The 23,976-nt window shown below is 43.2% G+C and overlaps 1 protein-coding gene across 9 annotated transcripts in view; it reads right to left on the bottom strand.

Annotated features, from left to right (window-relative positions):
- Window positions 1-23,431, bottom strand: part of FRMD3 (FERM domain containing 3) — a 285,416-nt gene extending 261,985 nt beyond the window's left edge. For 2 of the 9 annotated variants that reach the window (XM_070248389.1, XM_070248393.1), the window contains exon 1: window positions 22,787-23,106. In XM_070248389.1, the coding sequence (XP_070104490.1) occupies window positions 22,787-22,933 (147 nt within the window). In that variant the 5' untranslated portion in view covers window positions 22,934-23,106. Of the gene's footprint in view, window positions 1-7,444; window positions 7,476-22,786 lie in introns of all 9 variants that reach the window. The other 7 variants (XM_070248402.1, XM_001491733.7, XM_005604935.4 and 4 more) reach the window with 7 other exon arrangements.
- Window positions 23,432-23,976: the final 545 nt, after the last annotated feature.

Below are 23,976 nucleotides of genomic sequence, written 5' to 3'. Positions count from 1 at the left end.
TCTATATGCATCTCATACTTCCATTGTTAAAAAAGCAGTTCATTGACTATTCTTTGAATCTTCTTAATAAACATGTACTGAGTTTACACTGGCCTGCGAACCCCTGTAGGACTGGCCTGACCGTCTCTCTCACTTCATCTCCTGCTGCCCTTCCACGTGTTCACTCAGCTCTTACTGTTCTTCTTACACACTACCCCAGGGCCTTGCACTGGCTGATCCTTCTGCTTGGAATGCTCTCCCCACAGATATCTGCAGGGCCTGATTTCTCACCTCCTTCACATTTTATTCTAATGCAAGGGATTGACAAGCTGCAGCCTGGGCCAAACTTGGTCTATCGCCTATTTCTGTAAACGAAGTTTCATGAGACACAGCCATGCTCATCCCTTTACGTAATGTCTAGGGCTGCGTTTGCACTAGGACGTTGTTGAGCAGTTGGCCAGCAAAGGCTAACGTACGTACTATCTGGCCCTTTGCAGAAAAGGTTCACCAGCCCCTGCTCTGAGGCCACCTTCCCAGGGAGGGCTTCCCTGACCTCGTTTAAAACTGGAATCCACTGGATGTGGAGAAAAGGGGACCCTTGTGCACTGCTGGTGGGAGTGTAAGTTGGGGCAACAAGTATAGAAAACAGTATGGCAGTTCCTCAAAAAATTAAAAATAGAACTACAGTATAATCCAGCAATTCCACTTCTGGGTATTTATCCAAAGGAAACAAAATCACTATACTCAAAAGATATCTGCATCCCATGTTCTTTGCAGCATTTTTTACAATAGGCAAGATGTGGAAACAGCATAAGTATCCATCGACAGAAGCACGGATAAAGAAGAATATTATTCAACCACAAAAAAGAAGAAAAACCACCATTTGCAACAACATGGATGGACTGTGAGAGCATTATGCTAAGTGAAATAAGTCAGACAAAGAAAGATGAATACTGTTTGATCTCACTTATATGTGGAATCTAAAAGACTAAAAAACAAACTCATAGACACAAAGAATAAACTAGTGATTTCCAGAGGTGGGGGTGGAGGGTGAGCGAAATGGGTAAAGGTGGTCAACACGTACAACCTTCCATTTAGATCATAAATAAGTCCTGGAGAAGTAACATATTTCATCATATTAAAAGATTCTAAAGACTGGAATCCATCTCCAGTCCCTCCCCCTCCCACCAGCACCCCCCATACACTTTTTTCCCAACAACTGGCATACTCTGTATTTTATTTTGTTGTTGTTGTTGTTTTAAATGTTTTGGTCTCCCATCAGGAGAATGTAAGCTCCATTAGGGCAGGGCTTTCTGTGGGTTTTGTGCTCTCACTGTGACCCTAGCACCTCAAACAGGGCCTCACACAGAGTGATGATTCTATAAATACGTGTGGAAGCAATGAGAGCACCGAATCCAAATGAATGCCAGGTACCACACTGACTAACTTTATAGTCTTTAGCTCATCTACATTCTTTGCCTCATTTAGAGGATTTTTTCCCCAGTGTGGGTAGGTCTAAGTTAAAATGAGATCTTTGGCAGGCGTAATTTCCTTTAAAAGTTCAGTGGATTAGGGGTAGCAGCAGCCATGGTAGAAAGTACTCAATATTAGCATCTGACCCTTAAGAGCAGAGATGAGAGGGAAGAGAGGGGTGTGATATTAGGTTTGTCTACTTTAAGCCAAAAGAAATCGCAAAGCTAAAGAGCCCCTGTCAAGAAAGAACCATCCTTGAGAGCAGCTCATAAGATCGTTGGGTCCTATGGCCCTCATCCTGGGAAAAGCAGGAGCTGACGGCAGCAGAGTTTGAATTCTTGGCTCACTTCCAGAGTTATTTTCCAATTCCTCAGTAAATCTTCACTTTCTCTCACAGTGAAACAGATCCAAGGATGGGATCTCTCAGTATTACTTCTTACAGCTACCTGTGAATTTACAACTATCTCTAAATAAAGAATTTAATTCAAACTACATTTCAGAGGATTTGGCTCTGCTTATCTCTTCATTCTCGAGGACACAGGAAAGCTAGAACACATATACATTCTTCTGTGCTGTGGGCTTGATGTACAGCGTCTTCATAAAAACGCTTACGACCTTAGAAACTTTCATAACTAATGTTGTAGGTATGACAGGACAACTCTGTAACTGACTTTTCAAAGCAAATTGATTTGAATCTTCATTTTGCTAGTGGATCATATGATAACTAAAAATGGCCAGTACAGCAGAAGGCCAACTCTGACAGTGGCTAACAGAGTGAGGGCCTGGGCAGTGTTTCGGTCATGGTCCACCATACCCTACAGATGGAAAAGGCTCAGGGTGGGGGTGCCCATGGCCATGAGGCTGCCTGAGGAGAGTCGGGCTCCAGAGACAGTCCCACTCTCCTCACCTGTTCAAATGTTAACCCCAACAGAACGTCCAGCAGCCTCAGGAAAAATTTCCTGTCAAGATGCAGGTTGAAGCCATCAGGGAAATGCAAGCCCAAGCCACAGTGCAAATTCGCTTCACCACGTCACCCCACTAGGATGGCTACAATCAATAAGTCAGATAATAGCAAGTGTTCCTGGTGAGGACGTGGAGAAATCACAGCCCTCACACACTGTCGGTGGGAATGTAAAATAGTGCAGCCACCGTGGAAAACAGTCGGCCAGTTCTTCAAAAGTTAAACATGCAGTTACCACATAAACCAGTAATTCTGTCCACTCCTAGGTAAATGAAAACATACATCCACACAAAAATGTGCACACACACACGTTCATAGCAGCAATATTCATAAGAGCCAAAAAGTGGAAACAACTCAAATATCCATCAACCAATGAATGGATCAACACATTGTGGTACCACCATACAATGGAAAATTATTTGGTAATAAAAAGAAATGAAGTCCTGAAACAACAACATAGAGGAACCTGGGAAACCTTATGCTAACTGAAAGACTCCAGTCACAAAGACCACACATTGTATGATTCCATCATATGATCTGTCCAGAACAGGCAAATCTATGGAGACAGAAAGCAGATTAGTGGTTGCCTAGAGCCGGAAGAAACGCAGAGGTTGGAAGAGTGACAACCAAGGGGTCTGATGTCTCCTTTGGAGGGGATGAAGCGTTCTACAATTGACTGTGGTGATGGTTGCACAACTCTGTGAATTTACTGAAAACCACTGAATTGCAGGCTTTAAATGGGTGACTTGTATGGCATGTATTTTATATCCCAATAAAGCTGTTAAACAAACAGACGTGAGAGGATCCCGCTCAGAGACTCTGAACTGGCCTGACCCTCATTCACAAGATGTACCTGGTCCCTCTTGAAAGTTCTGTCCTGCCCCGGTTACCTCACCAGCCTGAGCCTGGCTGTGGGGCCTGCATCTCCCAGGTTCTTCTCCTTCCCTGCTTAATGAATGACTTAGGCAATGACCATAAACTGAAGGTGAGGACTTTTACAAAATACAATGTGCTGTATAAATTCACCATAATCGGCTCAGTTGGTCCCCAAACAGCATAAAGGCGCTCATTAGGCCTCTTCTCTCTGCTGGAGCTCTCCTGGTAGGAAAATGCATCAGACTGAGCGCTCTCTGGGCACCCAAAGGGGAAAATGGCTCTCAGGTATTTGGTAACACATGACATAACAAAAATAAAAAGACTCGCAACACGGAAGGGCCATCTGGAGAGCCAGGAAAGAAAAACAAAAAGGTCAGACACATGGCTGATGGCTGAAGGGTGGTTTTCCCTCCCCCATTCATTAACAGGAAAATAAATGAGTAACTGCTGAAGTGCTTGACTTTAACTTCATGCACAATTTTCAGTTAGGATTCAATGCCAGGGAGCGTTTCTGCCTCAGCACCTAAATGATTCACAACTGCTCAAAATATCTCCCATGAACCCGAATCAGGGATAAACCCGCTCCACAGCACTCTGTTGATGGCCTTTGTGTGTGTCTCTGTATGTGTGTGTGCGTGTGTGTGTGTGTGTGTGTGTCTCCATCTCAGTTTCTGAAGAGCAGGTGCCTGGTCTCCTACCATCGCCAGACCTCACCTGGAAGGCAGAAACCTGCTCTATGGCCGGCCCCCTTTCTGAAGGTACCGCTTAGCCTGACATCTCTAGGGATTACACTTTAGTTTGTTAAACTTCTTAGTCTTGGTCAGAGCAGGTTTCAAATCTCAGCCCCCCACTCACTGGCTCTGGGACTTGGGACAGGATACATCTCTGTGGCCCATTTTCCGCACCTGTAACACAGAGACATGGATTGCCACTTCATAGGGCTGCTTCTAGGATGAAATGAAAGGAAAGGAGCTTAGTGGGGGGCTGGCACTGTAGCAAGTACTGAACAGACTGTGGCAGTCCCTGTCACCACTGTCATGACTATTTGGTAAAGTGTGTTCACGTATGGATTCTTTCAGCCAACCAATGTTTGTGTTGAGCACCTGTGGTGTCCCAGGCGCTGGGGATGTGCTAGACCCTGGGAGCAGCAGCATCCCTGCCCCCATCTACCTGGGAAGACAAGCAAGCAGGCACCCGAAGAAAGGAGTTAATAAACAGCCATAAGTGCTATGAAAAAGTGACAAGGAGCAATGTGATCAGGAGTGTCACTTTAGAGAGAAGACTCAGACAATGTGTGTGATGGGGCATTAAAATTGTGTGGTTCCGTAAATGCTCACTGGGTGATCAACTGATGGACTGGAGAACCTTTCTAAGCCCTCCTGCAAAAGTGAGACCAGGGACGAGTGGTCAGACATGCACCTGATACCCTCGCTGCATCCCACTCACACACGACTGAGAAATCTCCAGGCCTTCCCTTTCTGCTTTCCTCCTCCCTGAGGCCAGGCCCCTTTCCTCTTGTCCCCACTGTGTCGGGTCCTCAGGGATCTACATGAATCACTATTCCTTGGAAGGAATCTCACAGGTCAGATGGCTTTCAGCATCTCTGACTCTTCTTCACACATCACTGAGGGAGTGGAATTTTAAACAAGGTCCTTGTGGGGAAAGGTCCTCTCTGAAGCATCCTAAGTGTGCAAGACACAGAGGCAAGCAGAGAAGGGGGAAGAGTATTTATTCCAGTCGCACTGGAAAGGAGGAAAATAAAATGACATGATGGAAGAAGCAGTGAGGACACCCCAAAAAACTGGGATGTGACTATCAATCATCCAGCACAAATACAAGCCCACCAAAGAGAATAAAGGAACTTAGAGAAATGTAAATATAAAGTGGGCTCTGACATTTTTGGAAGCATTCAGAGCCTGAGACAAAAAACCCAACATGTCTTACCTCTACTTCTAGAAGTGCCAGCCAAGTTAACCCTATAAAACAATTCTCCTCATTCTGGCCCATACAAGCTACCCCTCAACGGGGTTGTTATTATTCCCTAATAAAAGATGTGAAGAGTGGTGACCTCTGAGAAACACATGGGGTCAGGTTTGGAAGGTGATTTTTTCATTGAATAACCTTTTGTATTACTTGAACTTTTACTATGTGCTCTATAATAACTATTAAAGAGAAAAGACACTATCTCCAAAATAAATGATGGGGTAAAATTACTGATTTGAGAGATGTTATTTATCAATAATTAGAAGTTTTAGGAGTTAATTTCCTTTGTCTAAATCATTAGATGATCCAACAATGTACAAAAAGAATTACACACCACAACCAAGTAGGATTCATCCCAGGTATGGAAGGCAGGTTCGCCACCCAGAAATCAATTAATATAAACCGTCACATCAACAAACCGAGAAAGAAAAATCACATGATCATATCAATAAATGCAGGAAAAGCATCTGACAAAAATCCCATACCCATTCATGATAAAAACTCTCAGTAAACTAATAATAGAGGAGAACTTTCTCAACTGGATAAAAAATAGGTACAAAAAACCCTACATCTCGTATCACACTCAGCAGTGAGAAACTCACAGCTTTCCCACTAGGATCAGATACAAGGCAAGGATGTCCCCTCTCACCACTCCTTTTCAACATCACACTGGAAGTCCTTGCCAGTGCAAAAAGGCAACGGAAGGCAACAACAGGCATACAGATTGGGAAGGATGTAATAAAACTGTCATTGTTCACAGCTGACATGATCATTATGTAGAAAATTGGAAAGAATCAACAAAAAACTCCTGGAACTAATAAGGGATTATAGCAAGGTTGTAGGATACAAGGTTACTATATGAAAGTCAGGGGCCAGCCCAGCAGCATTGCAGTTAAGTTCGTGCCCTCTGCTTTGGAAGCCCGGGGTTCACAGGTTCAGATCCTGGCACAGACCTACACACTTCTCATCAAGTCATGCTGTGGTGGCATCCCATATACAAAATAGAGAAAGATTGGCACAGATGTTAGCTCAAGGTCAATCTTCCTCAAGCAAAAAGAGGAGGATTGGCAATAGATGTTAGCTCAGGGCCAATTTTCTTCTCCAAAAAAAACAAAACCAAAACCCACAAAAGTCACTGTGCTCTATATACCAGCAATGGACAGTAGAATTTGAACTTCAATCATTGTATGTCACTTACTTCCATGTACAAAGAAAAAAACATAGCAATGGTAACCAAGTTCACATAAACATTGCCTTATCGTGAAGAGAAAAGAACCATGCAAATGGGAGTCTGGAGGCCTGGGTCCAAGTCCTCTCCATCACTCACCAGCTTAAGTGCATCCTTCTCTTCTCTGGACTTCAGGTTCTCCTGAGAAAGATGCAGGCATTGGACTAAAAGTCGAAAATCCTTACCAACTTTCTAAGCCCTCTCTGGGAATAAAGGCATGTATATCTTCAAAATGACTTATGTTTTACAAATTACAAAAGTAACACATGTTTACCAAGAGTTCAAATGGTACAGAAGTAAATAGAGAAAAGCAAGGAAGTTCTCCTGTGCTTCTCTCCACCTGGACTCTCAATTCCTCTCCCCTTGCAGAGGCAACATCGTTAAGAGGCTAACACGGTGCTGTCCGATATGGTAGCATCGAGCACTGCAGCTATTTAAATTTAGGTTTTAATGAATTAAAATTAAATAACTTTGAAAATTCAGTTCCTCAGTGACACTCGTCACATTTTAGTGCTTAATAGCCATGTGGGGCTAGTAGGTACCGAACTGGAAGGCACAGATATATAACAGTTCATCATCGCCCAGATGCTATTGCAGAGCACTGGTCTAAAGCGGATTGGAAGCCCTTTTTCACTTCCTGTCACTTCTGTTCCACACTTATTTCCTGGAGCTCAACAACTACTTCCATCAGGCCCTCTCTGGTTGGGCTCGGGACTACCCTAACAGGTTAATGGGGTAGGTTGCCTTGGAAAGGTCTGTCAATTTCCTGATCTGTAATTAAAGACTTGCTTCGTTGCTGGGCTTCCAGGTCATGGAAGGTCACAAGTCGTGGAACCATCATCACCCAACAGCACATAAAAGTTTAAAACCTTAACTAAGAACTGGAAAACTCCAGAATTCCTCAGGCATTCAAAGCCTGAGATACAACACCCAATGCATCTTACCTCTAGCTCTGGAAGTGTAGCCAAGCTGGCCCTGCAAAACAAATCTTCAGGTCATTGAACCATACAAACAATGTCTCAGTGGCATTGTCTTAATTATTCCATAGTAAACAGTAGCCAATATTATTTTCTAGACTCCAACTTTCCACTCCATCATCTTCATAGACTGAACAGGTAATTGCCAACACCCCACTGCATCTCATGGACCTCTCTGTTAATACACAAAATCATAATGCATTTCTTTTAGTTCCCCACAAACACCATGTGTTTGCCTATGCTCAGCCTTCTGCTAGAATGCCCTTCTTTCCCTAACTGCCCCCATTCAACACACTTTCCCAACTTATCTGCCAGACAATGCCTACTTTTTCTTTAAAACTCATCTGAGATATCATCTCCTCCCAAAAACCTATGCTGTCCTTCCCAGGCTGGATTAGGAGCCCCAGTGGCTGCTTCAGAATTTCTATATAGGACAAACTTTGGGAGTGAAAATCTGGTAGGAAACAGAAGGGGTTGTGTGACTTCTCTTGAAATCACATTTTATAGCAAGGTACAGTTTTTGCTGAGATGTTTTCAAGAAGAAGGGAAAAGTTCTTAAAGATGCTCTTATCCACACTTCAGTATTAATGAGAAAATATCAGTGATCCATTTCAGAGAATATCCTTTTGAGGAGTAGTGGCTTCGTAGTGATTAAAGATAAAGGGGGGTGACATCTTCCTCCGAGCTACCCCTCAGCTGTACTGTTGGCTCCTCCATCTGCTCCAATAATGTCTTGGTGTTTTTCTATCATAGTGGTGCAACCTTGAATCTGTTTATGTGTCTGTCTTCTCTACTAAACTGGAAAGGATCACACTCATTTATCTTTGTATCTTGGTACCCAGACCAGTCCTTAACAGAGGTGCTCCATAAATGTCTGTTGGATGGATGGATGGATGGATGAGTAGAGGAGAGGGTGGGTGTATTGATAGATGAATGGACGGATGAGTGGACAGATGTATAGAAAGATGGGAGGGGAAAAATTCTTAATCTTCAATTTTGTCTTCAGACTGAAATCTCCTAAAGGGTAAAGATCTTGAATCTCAAAATAAATCTCTCTCTCTTTCTTTCTCCCTCCCTCCATTTCCAGTAACACCAAGAAAATGTTTTATATTTACTAACTGCTCAATACATTGAGGGAAAAAAGGCTGGCATTTGCCACCCAATGAGTGGTCTAAAGAAAGACTGGTGGAAAGGAAGAAAGAAATCTTAAACAATAAATATTGGATAATAGCATTAAAAGCCTCCCTTTCTCTAATGAAGGTACAGTTTGGAGATAAACCTGAACCACCTTCTTCTCTGTGGCATATGATTAAAATCTGCTTTGTTCTTCTAATTTTCTATTCTCAAATTTCCACACCGCTGCTGGCACTGCAAACTCAGACTTGGTGTTGCCCTTGAATGACTGTACCACTTTTCCTCCTTTTTTTCCTCTTAATCAGCACTTAACCAACAAGGTGCCATCTACACCTGGTAGAGAAGCTATGTCTCCAAACCTGGGGACAAAAGGTGTCCTTCAAGGTGCCCCCATGCCATGATGCTCCTCAGCAGAAATACATCTCCCTTGAGGTTTGGGAACACTAGAAGTGAGGTTATCCTTGACAAGGCTCCAGGTGGTATGAAGTGTTTTTTCCACCCCTGACTCTAGCAATTTTATTGCTCTACTACATAGGCCTTCAAAACAAAGAAAGCCTGACAAGGATATAGCTAGTGCCTCACCAATGAACACTTTGTGTTCATATTTTTCTAGAAGTCCTCCAAATACTATGGTCTAGGATTGCTAAGATTTCCACTTCCAGAGTCAACCTCAAAACTGTAAGGTAAACTACCATAGAGGATAGATAGAAAATTCTATTGACATCATCCTTCATTGCTTTTTCTTTTTTTTTTTTGCAATTTCTTGGAAGTTAATTTGAAATTTCAAACTACAAACAATGTCTGAACCACGCCAAACATGTAAAGGGAAAGGGAGGATATCTTTCAATTACCTAGTTACATTAGATTGCAAAATATTCATGAATACATGATAAGTTGATTGCAATTTTCATTTTGATATACATTGAGCCACATATTGACTAAAAGAAAGTAGAGAAGAACTAAAACTCTGTCCTTAGATGACAGGTCTAAGATATCAAGATGCTTGCTTGCCCCAGAAATGTGGTCAGTGTACGATTTTTCTCTTATATGATTAAAAAAGTTGTCAGTGGAAAACAACTACATCCTTTAGGCTACCAAGGAAGATTCAAAACCAAAATGATGGTAATATTTAATACAGTAGGAGCAAACCTGAAACTCCATCCATATCTCATCCTAACTTTGCTAAATATGCAACCTTAGGCAAATCACATACCATCTCTGGATCTCAATGTAGTCAACTAGCTAATGCATATTATTTACATAAGACTCAAGGATATCAAGAGGCCTATGAGTGGAGAGAAAGGATGCTGTTAATCACAGAACCAATAAATACCCAACAGCACTGTAACACTGTAGACGACACCTACATGCAGATACAGACCACATTATTTTCAGAACAGTAAGCAGTAATATGTGCAGAAGAGCCCCAAAAATAACATCAGCTAGTAACATCAAGGAAGAACTATTAGCCAACTTATTAATTAAGTTTTGGTCCTCTCTTCTATTAATAAGGCTAATTACTACTGATTTTTTTAAGACTTTATTATCCATCCACTAGTAAATGATAATTGTTTGAATTTTCACAGTTTGGGTGTGAAGACCCTGGTTCAGTTAGTCCTTTCCAGACCAACATTTACCACCAAGGCCTAGTGCCTTAAAGCAACAAATTATGCTTCTGAGGTGACAGATAATAAAACAAATGCTGATCTGTTAACATGCTAATTGCTTTCCACTGCTACAGAATCATCATATTTCAAACCTTAGCATAGTACATAGATATATTCAGACAAAACTCTATTGTGCATCTAAGATCCAGGTCATTATGTTATTAATATTAGATTATTTCTTTGAGCAATTTTACAGAACCGGAATTTATTTTTATTAATATTCACAATAACCCCTTGGAAACCAAGTAGAAAACAAAATTTGCCATAGAAGATATCTGGGATATAGATAATATTAAATAAAGGATAAATTACTACAGCTTAACTTGCAAAGCTGTTCCTCATACAACATGTTAATTTGGTGCCACATTGAGAGAATGTTTCATCTAGTTAATGTTCATGATACTGTCTCAAAGATCAAGTTTCCTAGAGTGAAAATCCTATGCTTGTAACTCAGAACCTTAAAGCTGAGAGAGGACTTTTTCATTTGCTGGTCCTAGCTGGGAAATGAGGATTAAGAGCAGGAAAATGCTTTTCCACTGATAACTCTATTTGGCTGCCTTGTTTGTGGAAGAACATGGAGATGCCCTTGTTCTGGCTGCAGTTGCCAAACAAAGGAAAAATGATCAAGTACTCTAGGAAACAATTCCAGAGTTCATAATCCAATGGTTTGATCTACAAGGATGCCTCAAACAGAAACCACATGGTTTCGAGCTCCATGTTCATGAACACTAAGGTCTCCCTTATCTGTGTCTCCATACCAGACCCCTCTGCTGACTTTCATTCCTTACTTCCAACCATCTGCTGGGAATTCTCCACTCAGATACCCTTGAGGCACCTTGAAGTGAATGCCCAAATGGAACTCATCACCTCCTCCCCAAGCTGCTTCTCCTTTACTCTAGCTGCTCAGGGCCAACTTCACGGGCGTGTGACCTGTGCATTTGCACAGGCACCGTGTTTAGAAGGGCCCCACACTTGGTATAATGGTCTGCTGTTGTGATCTTGAAATTCTTAATAATTTTTTAACAAGGAGCCCCATATTTTCATTTTGCACTGGGCCCCCAAAATTGTGTGGCCAGTCCTGTCACACCTGGAGTGGCATCGCCATTACTCCTGTCACTGAAACCAAACCAAGGGAGAATTGGGGATTCCTTCATTTCCACGCCCAATCACACTCTTTCATGCCCAGGGTTTTGTACCAAGCAAATGATCACCTTGCATGGAAAGCCTTTTTCCCCATCTTCAGAGAGCTAGCTTCCACTTGTCCTTTCACTGTTAATCAAAAGTCATCTCTACAAGAGATACTCCTGATGCCCCAGTCTGCTACAGACTCCTCCTCTTAGTCCTCCACCTGCATAGACCTGTCCCTATATCTGTCATTTTGTCCTTGTGTCACTATCTTGTCTCTCTTCCTTCAACTGACTGTGAGCCTCTTGGTGGATGATTTTTTTTATCTCTCATTCTCAGCTCTGTGTTTGGCATATAGAAGATATTTTTAAAATATTTATCAAATAAGATTCATGTTCTTTCAAAAAACTTTACTAATTCACTTTTGAAAAACATAATTGCTTGATCTATATAAATGTTCTTCCTTTTAACGAGCTTCCTTTTTTTCTAAAGTGATCCACTCATTTCCCTCTTGCACTTTCAGGGAAAGTCACCATAGCAAACAGCTCCAGAGCTTATGTTACACCTTGAATGCATTTTTCACTGTCCTCTGGGGTCACTGTCCCTTGGGGTCACTTCTGCAAGTAAGAATAGCTGGGCCTCCTGTGCCTTTGGGAGCTTCCAGACACTGCTGGCTCATACACAATGATTTGTTTGTGCTGAGAAGTTGCTAGAGTTCCTCTGCAATGGCACCAAGAGTCCAGGATACAGGAAAGCAAGATTGGGAAGTGTGGCCTAGAGGGACAAGAAGTCAATCATTAACTCTGGGCCACCATGTGCTCTCAGGGACCTTCAACATTTCATCAGATTGGCCATCATATGAAATCCTGTTTAAAAAATAATCTCTTGATTTCACCAGCGGGGATGGGGTAGGGGGTTAAAAGGAAACACTCCATCCCCATCATCAGTATCTAATCAGCACTCCAGTCTATCTATGATAGACACAGGATGGATTTCTTTATTGACTCACTCACTCAAACATTCATTGAATATCTACCAAGGGAAATGTGCTGGATGAGGCATTATCAAGGCAGATAAGGGCCAAAAAGTCCTCACATTCAAGGAAATTAAGAATATTATTATGAGATAGATAAATTTCACTAACACCTTACTATTCCAAGTGTGGTCCACAGACCAGCTGCATCAGCATCCCCTGGAAGCTTGCCAGAAATTCCAAATTTCAGGGCCCTTCTCAAGACCTCCTGAATCAGAATCTGCATTTTAACAAGAGCACAGAAGATCCACATGAACATCTGATCATGTTCGAAGGCCGATAAGCACTTACACATCCCTCTCAGAGCTAAAGACCAACTCCTTTTAGTTTGAATCGAGTTCAAACTTTAGTTTGAACAGCAAAACCTGTCCGAATGGCTCCTGATCATAATCCCATTTTTTTCCATCTCTAGACTCCCCATCTGGCTCTCTGATACTTCACAGGAGGAGTAACTTGAATCCCTCTTCACACAAAGTGGGAACTAGAAGCACACTGCTCTCTCTACAGAATGCCTATCACGCACATGTGAATCTCATATTAGATTCTCCATGGGACAAATTCTGATATTTCCATTCCTGTAATGTTTTTAAGTTTTCCCAAAATGTTACTTCGAAAAAGTAGTAATAAGAATTTGTTACTAACAGACCTCATTCAAGTGGTTCACATTTCACACAATTAATGCACTGTTGCTGTACATTTTCCATAATCAAAAGATGAGTCTCAACGTATGACATGGCTTCATCTAATTATTAGAGTTGAAAAATCTAGATTCAGCTGGAGAGCAAGTACAATTGGGAAATGCTTACTACAGCAGAGACTAGCTCTGTCCTTACTCTTAACATTGTGACACACACAAACACACATCCAGGTATACAGTTACTACTAAGAATTCCAAATACACATATACACATTTTCCATGTATATACTGGGTGTTTTTATTTAACTAACACCATTTCAAGTAGCTGTAACTTGCAATCTTGGAGATCCAAGATGCATGAGAGTTCTATTTTGTTTTATCTGTTTGTCGTTTTTTTTAATTTTTCAGGAATTTTAGTAAATTGACAGTCACCAAAACCAGCAATTCTTGAGCTTGTTGTCCTCAAAATTCCTTTACACTATTGAGGATCTATGGAACTTTTATTTGTGTTGCATATATCAATATCTGCTGAGAAGTTTTTTAAATATTCAATTTTTGAGTCAAATAAACATAATAAATTACTGCACATTAACATAAATTACATATTTTTATGAAAAATAACTTTGACTTAAAAATAATAACTAATTTAGTAAGAAAAGTAGCATTGTTTTACATTTTTGCAAATATCTTTTATGTCTGGCTCAAGAGAATACAGCTGGATACTCACATCAGTTTCTTTATTTAATGTATTGCCATATCACCTATCTCACAGCCTCTGGAAAACTCCACTGTACACTTTTGAGAGAACGAGAGCAGAAAGGCAAACATTTCAACAAGGGTGGCATGACAATTCAATGGAGAAAAAACAGTTTTTTCAAGAAATGGCTCTGGGACAACTGGATATCCACATGTAAGACAATAAAGTTGAACCCTTACTATACACCCTAAAGAAAAATTAACTCAAAGTGGATCCAAGATGGGGAGTGGCTGTGTGATATTGTGACTTATAATAAGAAATACATATTTGGTCTTCCTTCCAGTTTCTGGCACAGAGCTCCTAAAACTCTTGGAATTTCCTAAGAGGTGAGAACAATAAAGGTGTCTTATGTTATGTTAATAAGGTGACTTTGGGAAATCACCTAAAGACGGGAGCTGGTTGCCAGGAGAAGCAACCCCTGTGATTAGAGGGTTGGAACTTTCAGTCCCACCCCCCTGACCTTGGGGGGTGGAGAGAGGGCGGAGATTGAGTTCAATAACCAGTGGTTAATGATTTAATCAATCATGACTACGTAATGAAGCCTCTGCCAAAACCCAAAAGGATGTGTTTCAAAGAGCTTCCTGGTTGGTGAACACGTGGACATTTAGGGACAGTGGCACCCTCGGAGGGGGCATGGAAACTCTGAGCCCTTTCCCCATACCTTGCCCTATGCAGCTCTTCCATCTGGCTTTTCATGAGTTATATCCTTTTATAACAAACTGGTAATCTAGTAAGTAGAATGTTTCTCTGAATTCTGTGAGGCACTCTAGCAAATTAATTGAACCCATGCAGGAGGTCATGGGAACCTAAGATCTTTAGCCAGTGGGTCAGAAGCCCAGGTAACAACCTGGACTTGAGACTGGCATCTGGAGGGGGAAGAGTCTTGTGGGACTGAGCCCTTAACCTGTGGGTTCTCATGCTATTTCCAGGTAGACAGTGTCAGAATTGAGTTGAAGTGTAGGTGTAGCTGGTGTCAGAGAATTGTTGGATGTGTGGGGAAACCCCCTCATACAGTGGAATTGGTACCAGAACCCTCTTAGACTGTTAATGAGCACAGGGTTATTTGGGGGATGATGAAAACATTCTGGAATTAGTGGTGATGGTTGTACAGCCTCATGAATATACAAAAATCCACTAATTGTACACTTTAAAATGGTGAATTTTATGGTATGCCAATTATATATTAATATAATAATGAATCAAAGACCTAAATGTCAGAGCTAAAACTATAAAACTGTTAGAAGTAAACAAAGGAGTAAGACTTCATGACTTTGGATTAGGCAATAGTTTCTTAGCTATGACATCAAAAATACAACCAACAAAAGAATAAATAGACAAATTGGATTTCTTCAAAATTTAAAAATTTTTGACACCATCAAGAAAGCAAAAATACAGCCCACAAAATGGGAAAAATAATTGCAAATCATTTCTTGTATAAGGGGTTGGTATCCAGAATATATAAAGAACTCTTACATGACAATAGTAAAAAGACAATCCAATTTTCAAAATGGGCAAAAGATCCAAATAGACAGTTCTGCAAAGAAGATATACAAATGGCCAATAAGCACTTGAAAAGATGTTCAACATCATGGAAACGTAAGTCAAAACTACAATGAGATACCACTTCACACCCACTAAGACAGTTATAATGAAACAGACAGATGAAGTGACGGCAAGGATGTAGAGAAACTGAAACCCTTATACACTGCTGGTGGGAATGTAAACTGGGCAGCCACTTGGGAAAACAGTTTGGCACTTCTTCAGAAGATTAAACATAGAGTTACCATATGACCTAGGCGTATACCCAAGAGAAATGAAACATGTGTCTATACGGCAACTTTTACAAGAATGTTCACTGTAACATTAGTGGAAACAACCAAAACTGTCATCAACCGATGAAGTGATAAAATGTGATATATCCATACAACAAAATTTTTTTCAGCAATAAAAAGGAAATACCAATATATGCTACAACATGGATAAATTTGAAAATATTATGCTAAGTGAAAGAAGCCAGACACAAAAGTCCACATACTGTATGATTACATTTTTATCAAATGTCTACAATCTATAAAGACAGAAATCTATAGAGACAGAAAGTAGATTAGTAATTATCTAGAGCTGGGAGGTTTAGGGGGAAAAAAGGTATGACTGCTAAAGGGTTTCTTTTGGGGATAATAAAAATGTTCTAAAATTGATTGTGGTGATGATTGCACAGTTCTGTTAATATATTAAAATTATGCACTTTAAGTGGGTGAATTTTATGGTATGTGAACCATATCTCGTGAAAATTAATAAAAGAAATCTTAACTAAACTGGAGTCGGGAAGGCCTGTAGGGGGAGCTCTCACGCCCTATCATACACCATCAATTACACCAACCAGGAAGAGACTGAGGCTTACCATCTTGGACAGGAAGTAAAACTACTTCACTATTGAAGGAAGATTTCTCTCCCCACTGCAACCGCCCAGGTAATGAGAAACGCTGCACCTCAGCCAATGAGAAGGCGTTGCCACATGGAACTGTTACTTTCCCCTAACGAACTTTCCTTTAGAACAGCTCCTCCCTACTCCTCTTTTTCTCTGTAAAAGCAGCTCCCCTTCTTTCTTTTTGCCTGTGGTTTGCCATAGCATGCACTTCCCAAATTGTAATTCTTTTTATTATTCCTAAATAAACTCATTTTGAAATAAAATTATAGAAAAAATTTCTTTTAAGTTGACAATCTCAATAAAACTGTTACCTAATAAAGGCAAACAACATCTTTGTATTATTTTGAAAATATTTTGAGCCTCACAGACCCCCTAAAAAGGGACTTCCAGAGGTCCCCAGAACACACTTTGAGAACCACTGACCCAGACAAAGCATTTGGCTAGGATTGGGGGTTATCTTCCTAATATCATTTCCTCTTTCCCCCTCTCTTCCTTCCAAAGAGAGCCTTGATTTTAGGTATTGACTCCTCCCCCATGCAGACCACCATCAGGAGGGAAGTTGGTCTCACCCTGAGTCCTAGGGTCAGGCTCTGGTCACCTTAAGCTAATCGGTACATTCTCTTCCACTGACTGCAGTCACCGGTTCAGGGTTGGGCATGTGGCCTAGGAGGTCTGATCAGAGTGACTGTAGGACTTCTGCTTGGAATGCTCAGTTGGACGTGGTTTCTCTCTTCCTCTGGAGGGGACCCTATGAAAATGTGAGAACTGGAACTACCACAACCATTTTAACACCCGTCCTAGGATAAAGCCATCACAAATGGCAGGACGGTCCTTGAATTAAGTCCTTAACTCAGGACTTCCGGATATATGAGCCAGTAAATGTCCTTAATGTTAAAGTCAGTTTGAATTAGAGTTTGCGAAATGAGTTAAAGCATCCAGCTGATATACTGTCCAACCGATGTGGAGCTAAGAGTACTGCATTTTCCTCACAGTCAATACACTCTACCATTGCTTTGAGGACATCAAGAGATAAGATCTTAGCACACCATTGAAATAACATCACTTGTTTTTCAGAATATATTTAATATAAAGAGCTGGCCCGGGTAATCTAAGGCTAAAAATGTCAGAGCTGGGACACAGTATTTAAAAAACTGTCTCTCCCTTCTATTCCTTTTGTGTCTGATTTTCAGTGGACTCTGAATGACATTCTAGATGAGTTTGATAGAGAAAAGTGTGGGATTGTCCTTCTAGCAGAAAAGGTGTGGCTGTCTGCTGGACCTGGCTTGGATTTCACAGCAGGATAATCATGGGGGCCTGACATTTAGCACACATGTGACCAATTCCTGTTCCAAAAGATAAGAAACTCAGGGAGCAGTAACTACTCCCTTTTTTTTTTTTAACTAAATAGATTAGAATAGTATTCTACATTTGGGTGATGTTTTGACAGTCACAACATGCTTTTACACACATCGTCTCAACAATCCAGCGGAGGACCCAGTTGAGGAATTATTGGGCCCATTTTACAGATGAAAGACAGAGTCCCAGTGACTTGCCTGAGGTCTTGCTCAATCAGAAAGTGATGGAGTTTGGGCTTAAAAACATTAGGTTCTAAGTCAAAGTCTTCCTGCTACTTAGGATTACCTCTAACACACCTTCACATAATATTAAGATAACAGTCAATATTTTTTCAGCTCTTACTGTGGGCCAGGGACTAAGCACTTGACATATATTGCACCTTTAATCCTTACAACAAGCCCATAATGTCTGTGCAATTATCATCCCCACTTTACAGATGAAGAAATTGAGACACAAAGAGGTAAAGTGACCTGCCCCAAATCACTTGGCTGGTCAACGGCAGAGCCATGGTTCAAACCCCAGAGAGTACTGCTTCAGAACACAAGCTTGCAGCCACTTTTCCATACTGCCACTGCAACAAGAGTGGAGGTGCCTGCTCTATACGAGATGGCTTGTAGCCACCCAGAACCTACCTGTTCAGTAAGGACTGAGCTGATATTTAACAACATAAACTATGAAGAATTATCCAACAATTTTTCTTGTTCTGGAATTTGATCATACAAAGATTGCCTGAAATAAGCCAGAGTTTATGCAACTTCTTACTAAACTCTCCTGACAGTTTTATTGCAACAATAAGTGTAAGTCAATTTGACCTATTCTGACAGATACTACTGCTTGCTCAGCCAACAGCCATCCCCGCCCCCTACCACAGACACAGACACAGACACAGACACACACACACACACACACACACTTCTCATTCCCCCCATAATGGCAAGGTCCATCTCCCATTATAGAGAGTGAATAGTGAACACATCAGACGCACAGCATCCTAGATACTTCTGCAGCTAGGGCATGGGTAAATGACCCAATCCTGGCCAATAGGATCTGATAAGAAGATTTATGAGGGCCTCTAGAAAAGGTGTTTTTCCATGGTTAAAAGAAATGCATGAGGAAATGCCACATTTTATATGGTGGATGTGGTAGTGCCTACTGACATCTAGAATTACTGCAGCCACCTTATAATCATGACAACTATAGTGACATAGCTGGTGTGCTGAGGATGGCAGAGTGGAAAGGTGGAAAGTGCCTGGGCCCGTGCAGAGCTGCTGAACAACACTGAAGCTGCCCTACCTCTGGACTTCTCCTTAGGTAAGATAATACGTGTCTTTACTATTCAAGCCACTTTAGCTGGGCTGCTGTCTTACTTGCAGCCAAAAGTATCCTAACTCTCAAGTCTCAAGAGGCAGTGCTCCAGAGAAGACAGGGCTCTGGACTTTGAGTCAAATGACTGGGTTCTGGTTCACTTGCTTCCTAGGTGAACCAAATTGCTCCATCTCTCTAAACCTCATTTTCCAATTGATAAGATTGGGATAACACTCAGTGACACAGTAACATCAATAAAATGGAGGTAATGCAGGAGAGTTATGAAAATCACATGAGATAATATGTATAAACTACTCTGTCAATAGCAACATTTTACTCAAATGTAATTGGTTTTAGGTAATAAATAAACTACAAAGTTTTTAAACTGAAGCCATCCATCTACCCAATTCCTTTATTTTACAAAAGAAGAAACACTGACTCCAAATGTCAAATGACTCACTCAATGTCACACAACTGGTTGGTAACATAACTAAACCACACATCTTCTGATTCCCAATCTAATGTTGTCATGCTCCCCTCATATTGCTCGGTAATGAGCTAGCCTAAAAGTTGGGCACTCATTCATTCGGAAAGTGTTTACTAAACACATACTACATGCCAGGTACTAATCTAGGTATTGGGGAATCCTTGATGAACAATTACAATAACAAAATGTTGCTAAGCTCATGGATTTAATAGTCTAGAAAGAAAATTAATCTATATCTATAAATATTTACTGAGTGCCTACTATGTGCTAAGACTATGCTAGGATTTCTATTCAAATCCAGATCCAAATTCACAGCCAATTCCAACGATATCAACCATGTGTACCAGGCTTTGCTAAAGAATGAATAATGTGAAAAGTCTACATTTTACTCAATAAAAGTCAGGAATAAAAATAGCAAGTTCATTAGAAGGACTTGTGAATACCATGCTGGCATCTGAAAAAGTGGACAGATGGGAAACATGGCCAGGACTCCACTCTACTTGAAAGAGCAAGACTGAATGAAAGAGGTTAGAGCTAAGCCATGTCCTTCTACAGTCTCCAGACTCAGAGTTGGTTCAATCAGAAAAGCCCAGTGGGGAGCTTCCAGCAACTCCTTCCCTTCCCCAGGGCTCTGTCTGGTGCCCTAGACTCTGCTCTGCTCTCTGTCCATTTGAATTCCTCTTCCACTCTACCTAAACATCCATAGGCAAATGACATGACGGGACAGCATCCTAGACTCTGTGAAAAAAGACAGAGCAAGTGACTTTTGGCATCTCCTACTGGGAATAGCTATCAGGCTGCTGAGACTGGCCATTAGGTTGTTTGATGGGGAGTCTTCTTTGCCAAAATACAACCACAATTATATAATTTGGAAAAATAATATTTAAAAGCTGTTGTTTTTTTTAAAAAAAATCCATAACCCACATTGTGTGCAGTTTATAAAGGGAAGAGGTGTGTGACACTGTGTGACAGTCCATATTCCCCTTTAACTTTCTGATTCCCTGGAATGGAAGAAAAACGCAAGGAAGGAAGGAAAGACAGATGGATTCCCCAGGGCATGGACTGGTGACTCCAAAAGGTTCTTTTTTAAAAAAAATCATTTTGTTCTCACTCTAAATGATTGGAAAGATTTTTGTGACCTTACACCAAGAAGTGCAATCTCAATTCTTGGGTATGGAACACTCTAGGAAGGTACAAGGTCCAAAATTATCAAAACAAAAACCTTTTAATTCATTTAATTGGTTGAATGATAATTTTCATTTAGGGGTAGAAGGGGCAGAAAAAGATGTGCCACAAAATGAAACATTTTATTTTTTGTCAGCAATACCCAAATCAACATTTTGGAACACAGCATTTTAACCTCTTTGGCATCAGTTGGGCCATACAAACTCCAACTTTCCAAACTGTTATTGGACTGAGACAACTTACTGTTTCCCAGAACACCAGACAATAAATACATGTTCTTTGGGGATGACTTTATCCCTAAAAGTGGAAACAACACAGTGATACCCACTCCAAGTGGGCCAGGATGGGGCAGACAGAGGGCTGAGAGAGCAGAGGAGAACTCCACAGCCCACTGCCTGCTCTTGCCCCTCATTATCGCCATATTCAGGATGGGTTAAAGGACTTGTACATGCACTTTAGGACTTAAAGCAAAGGGCACAAACCACTCTCTCTGGATCACAGGACAGTACACAACAAACGTTTGTGTGCAACCCTATGGCAGCAGGAAAACTGCCCATGTTGCTAACCCCTTTTTTTTTTTTTAAAGATTGGCATCTGAGCTAACGTCTGTTGCCAATCTTCTTCTTTTGTTCCTTCTTCTTCTTCTCCCCAAAGCCGCACCCTGACCCCAGTACACAGTTGTATATTCTAGTTGTGAGTACCCCTAGTTATGCTATGTGGGACGCTGCCTCAGCATGGCCTGATGAGTGGTAGCATGTCCCAGCCCAGGATCCAAACCGGTGAAACCCCAGGCCACCTAAGAGGAGCCGTGGAACTTCACTCTGCCACAGGCCGGCCCCCCTTTCATTATTAAATTTAGCTCAGAATGAAATTGAAGATCCTGCAGAAAACTCAGTGGGAGCCTACTTTCCTCGGAGGTCATGGGGCACCAGTTCCTGCCTTGAAACTTGTCTAGCTGTCAACTTATAAATTAGTTGACACTGTCGCCCTGTCACAAACTCCTACTACCAAAAAAAAAAAAAAAGAAAGACCTTTCATTCATTCACTCATTCTCGGTTAACACAACCCAGAGATGGATTCCTGCCACTGGGAGAGGCAGCCCCTATGCTCTTCTCACCAGAATAGGGCAGGGTGCCCTGTATTTAAAAAACAGCTCAATCCTGGAGCTTCAAGCCTTGGAGTAGGTGAGAAGAGGAAATCCCAGAGATAAACGCAAGTAGATTTAAGAGTCAGAAGTTAGCAGTGCTGAGCCCTGACAAGACCTTTCCAGATTGTGCTCGCTGAGTGGGTCATGGCAGCCGGCACACACCATTCTACATATACATGCACCGAAAGTCCACACACGCACACACACGTCCACACAGCTCACACCAGATCTCCTGCAAGCACAAAGGCACTTACTACCCAAGGATGGGGCTGTCAGCAAAACTGCCTTCGCCCAAACAACTCTCCATGCTCCAGCTTGGACAAGAGCGAACGTCCACCAATAACCCACGCGGCGCTTCAGGTTCCGTAGGGCTCCCTCCCTGCCTGCCTCTCAGCCCTTTTCCTTTCTCTGAAATAGATTTCACAGGATTCCTTCTGAGGTAGCTGTGGTTCTGCGCAGCGCGCGCGCCATCCCTCAAGGCTGGAGCTCCAAGCTGCCTGGCTTCTCTCACTCTCAGGAAACTTCGCCGCCGCCCCATGCGAAAAAAAGGCCACCGGAACAGGGCGGCAGGGAGCGGGAGCGGGTCCCGGAGCCCAGACGCCTGAGAGAGAAATGAGTGAACTCAGGCTGGTGCATGCCTTCTCCACGTGGAGGAAGGGAGAAAGAAAGAGTGGGCGACATGCAGGTGCCTCTTCAGGCTCTCAGAGCTCCCATTTCCTGGCGGGGTAGGGGACAGTAGGGTTAGAATCCCCCAGTAGACAGCTGCTCCGCGCCCCAAGCCTGGGCGCACCGAGAAGTGCGCGCAGCGTGCACGCGGGAGAAGGGGCCGGGGCGCGGATAACATGCACTTGGCGCCTGCCCGGGACAGTGACCCCATCGCTGGGTAGGGCTCCCAGCCTCAGAGGACGGAGGAAACGAAATCTGGCTTTCTAGCAGGCGCCAGGGTGGGTTCCTCGCCCCTGCCAGCACACGCCCACCCGCAGAGGCCCCCCCCATCCTGCCCTGCGTCCAGCGCGTCCCAGGCTCCATTGCCCCGGGCCGCCCGCACCTGGATGTGACAGGAGATCTCTGAGTCGTCCAGCAGCCGGATGGTGCATTTCATCTCTTGGCTGAGCGATTTGATGCTGGAGCTCCGAAAGTGAATCATTTTCATAGTCCTCCTGCCTCTCGGCACACAGTGGCAGGAGGCGAACATGCACCGCGGCCCGGAGGAGCGAGCCGGAGGCTAGGGGCCGGGGCGGCGCTGGTCGGCGCGGACACACACCCTCGCGCACGCACCGTCCCGGACACCCGGAGCGGCTCAGCCACGGGACAGCAGCGGCGACGGGCGCCTGCGGCCACACATGCTGGGCAGCCGGGGCGCGGCAGGCGGGTCCCTCCCTCGCTCTCCCTCCTCCTCTCTCGCCTCCGCCTCGCCCGCTCCTTTCCCCGCCTCCGCCCGTCGCGCGCGCTCCTGCGCCTCCCTCCGCCTGGGCTCCCTTGCCCAGGACGCCCAGAGCCCGTGACCCCCGGCGGGCGCGCGACTCCCTCACTCCCACGCGTGCGGAGCAGCGGGAGGAGAAGGCGGAGGGACGACTGGCGTTGGTGGCCGAGGCGCCCGGCGTGGCCTGGTCCAGCGTCGCTGCGTCAGGCTGGGCCCGGCCGCCTCCCTCTCCGGCTGCGATCGCTCTGGCTCCTGGTAGCGCTCGTCCCTGCCCGGGCTCCCCCATGCGTCCAACAGCGCCCTGCTCGGCTTGGCCCCAGGGACCTGGCTGAGGGCGGGGGTGGAGGGCGATCCTGGCCTACACTCGCGGGGAGGATTCCACTGCGGGAGAGGATTGCTGGACCAGGGTCGAACCCCGGAGAGGGACACGAGGCCTTGGCAGGGCTACACCAGGAATGTGGCTAATAGCAACAACAATCTCTGGTACTCATAGGGAGTTTTTTTAAGCCTGTATTTTATTTAATATTAACCAGGAATCAGTCTCCTCCTCTAAGAATTTCAGAGCCTCCCTTAAGCAATTTTTCTCGTTTATGTCTCCCAATATCTTCCTGTGATCTTTGGTAGCCCTACGTACCTTAGACCCAGCAAAAGGGTCCCTATCCTGCCCCTCCTCCTTTAGGAATCTTCCTCCTGCTCCCCCTTGCGGAGGAATCCAGATGTGCCCGTCTCGTTTTAGACCAATCTCTGGGTACTAGGGTCTCTGGAATTCCCTGCCCGCAAACATCACCATCGTCCATCTGCAGAACTGTTTTCAT

The sequence above is a fragment of the Equus caballus genome, chromosome 23 (assembly GCF_041296265.1).
Source record: "Equus caballus isolate H_3958 breed thoroughbred chromosome 23, TB-T2T, whole genome shotgun sequence".
Taxonomy (NCBI): Eukaryota; Metazoa; Chordata; class Mammalia; order Perissodactyla; family Equidae; genus Equus; species Equus caballus.
This window is presented reverse-complemented; position numbering and strand designations above follow the sequence as displayed.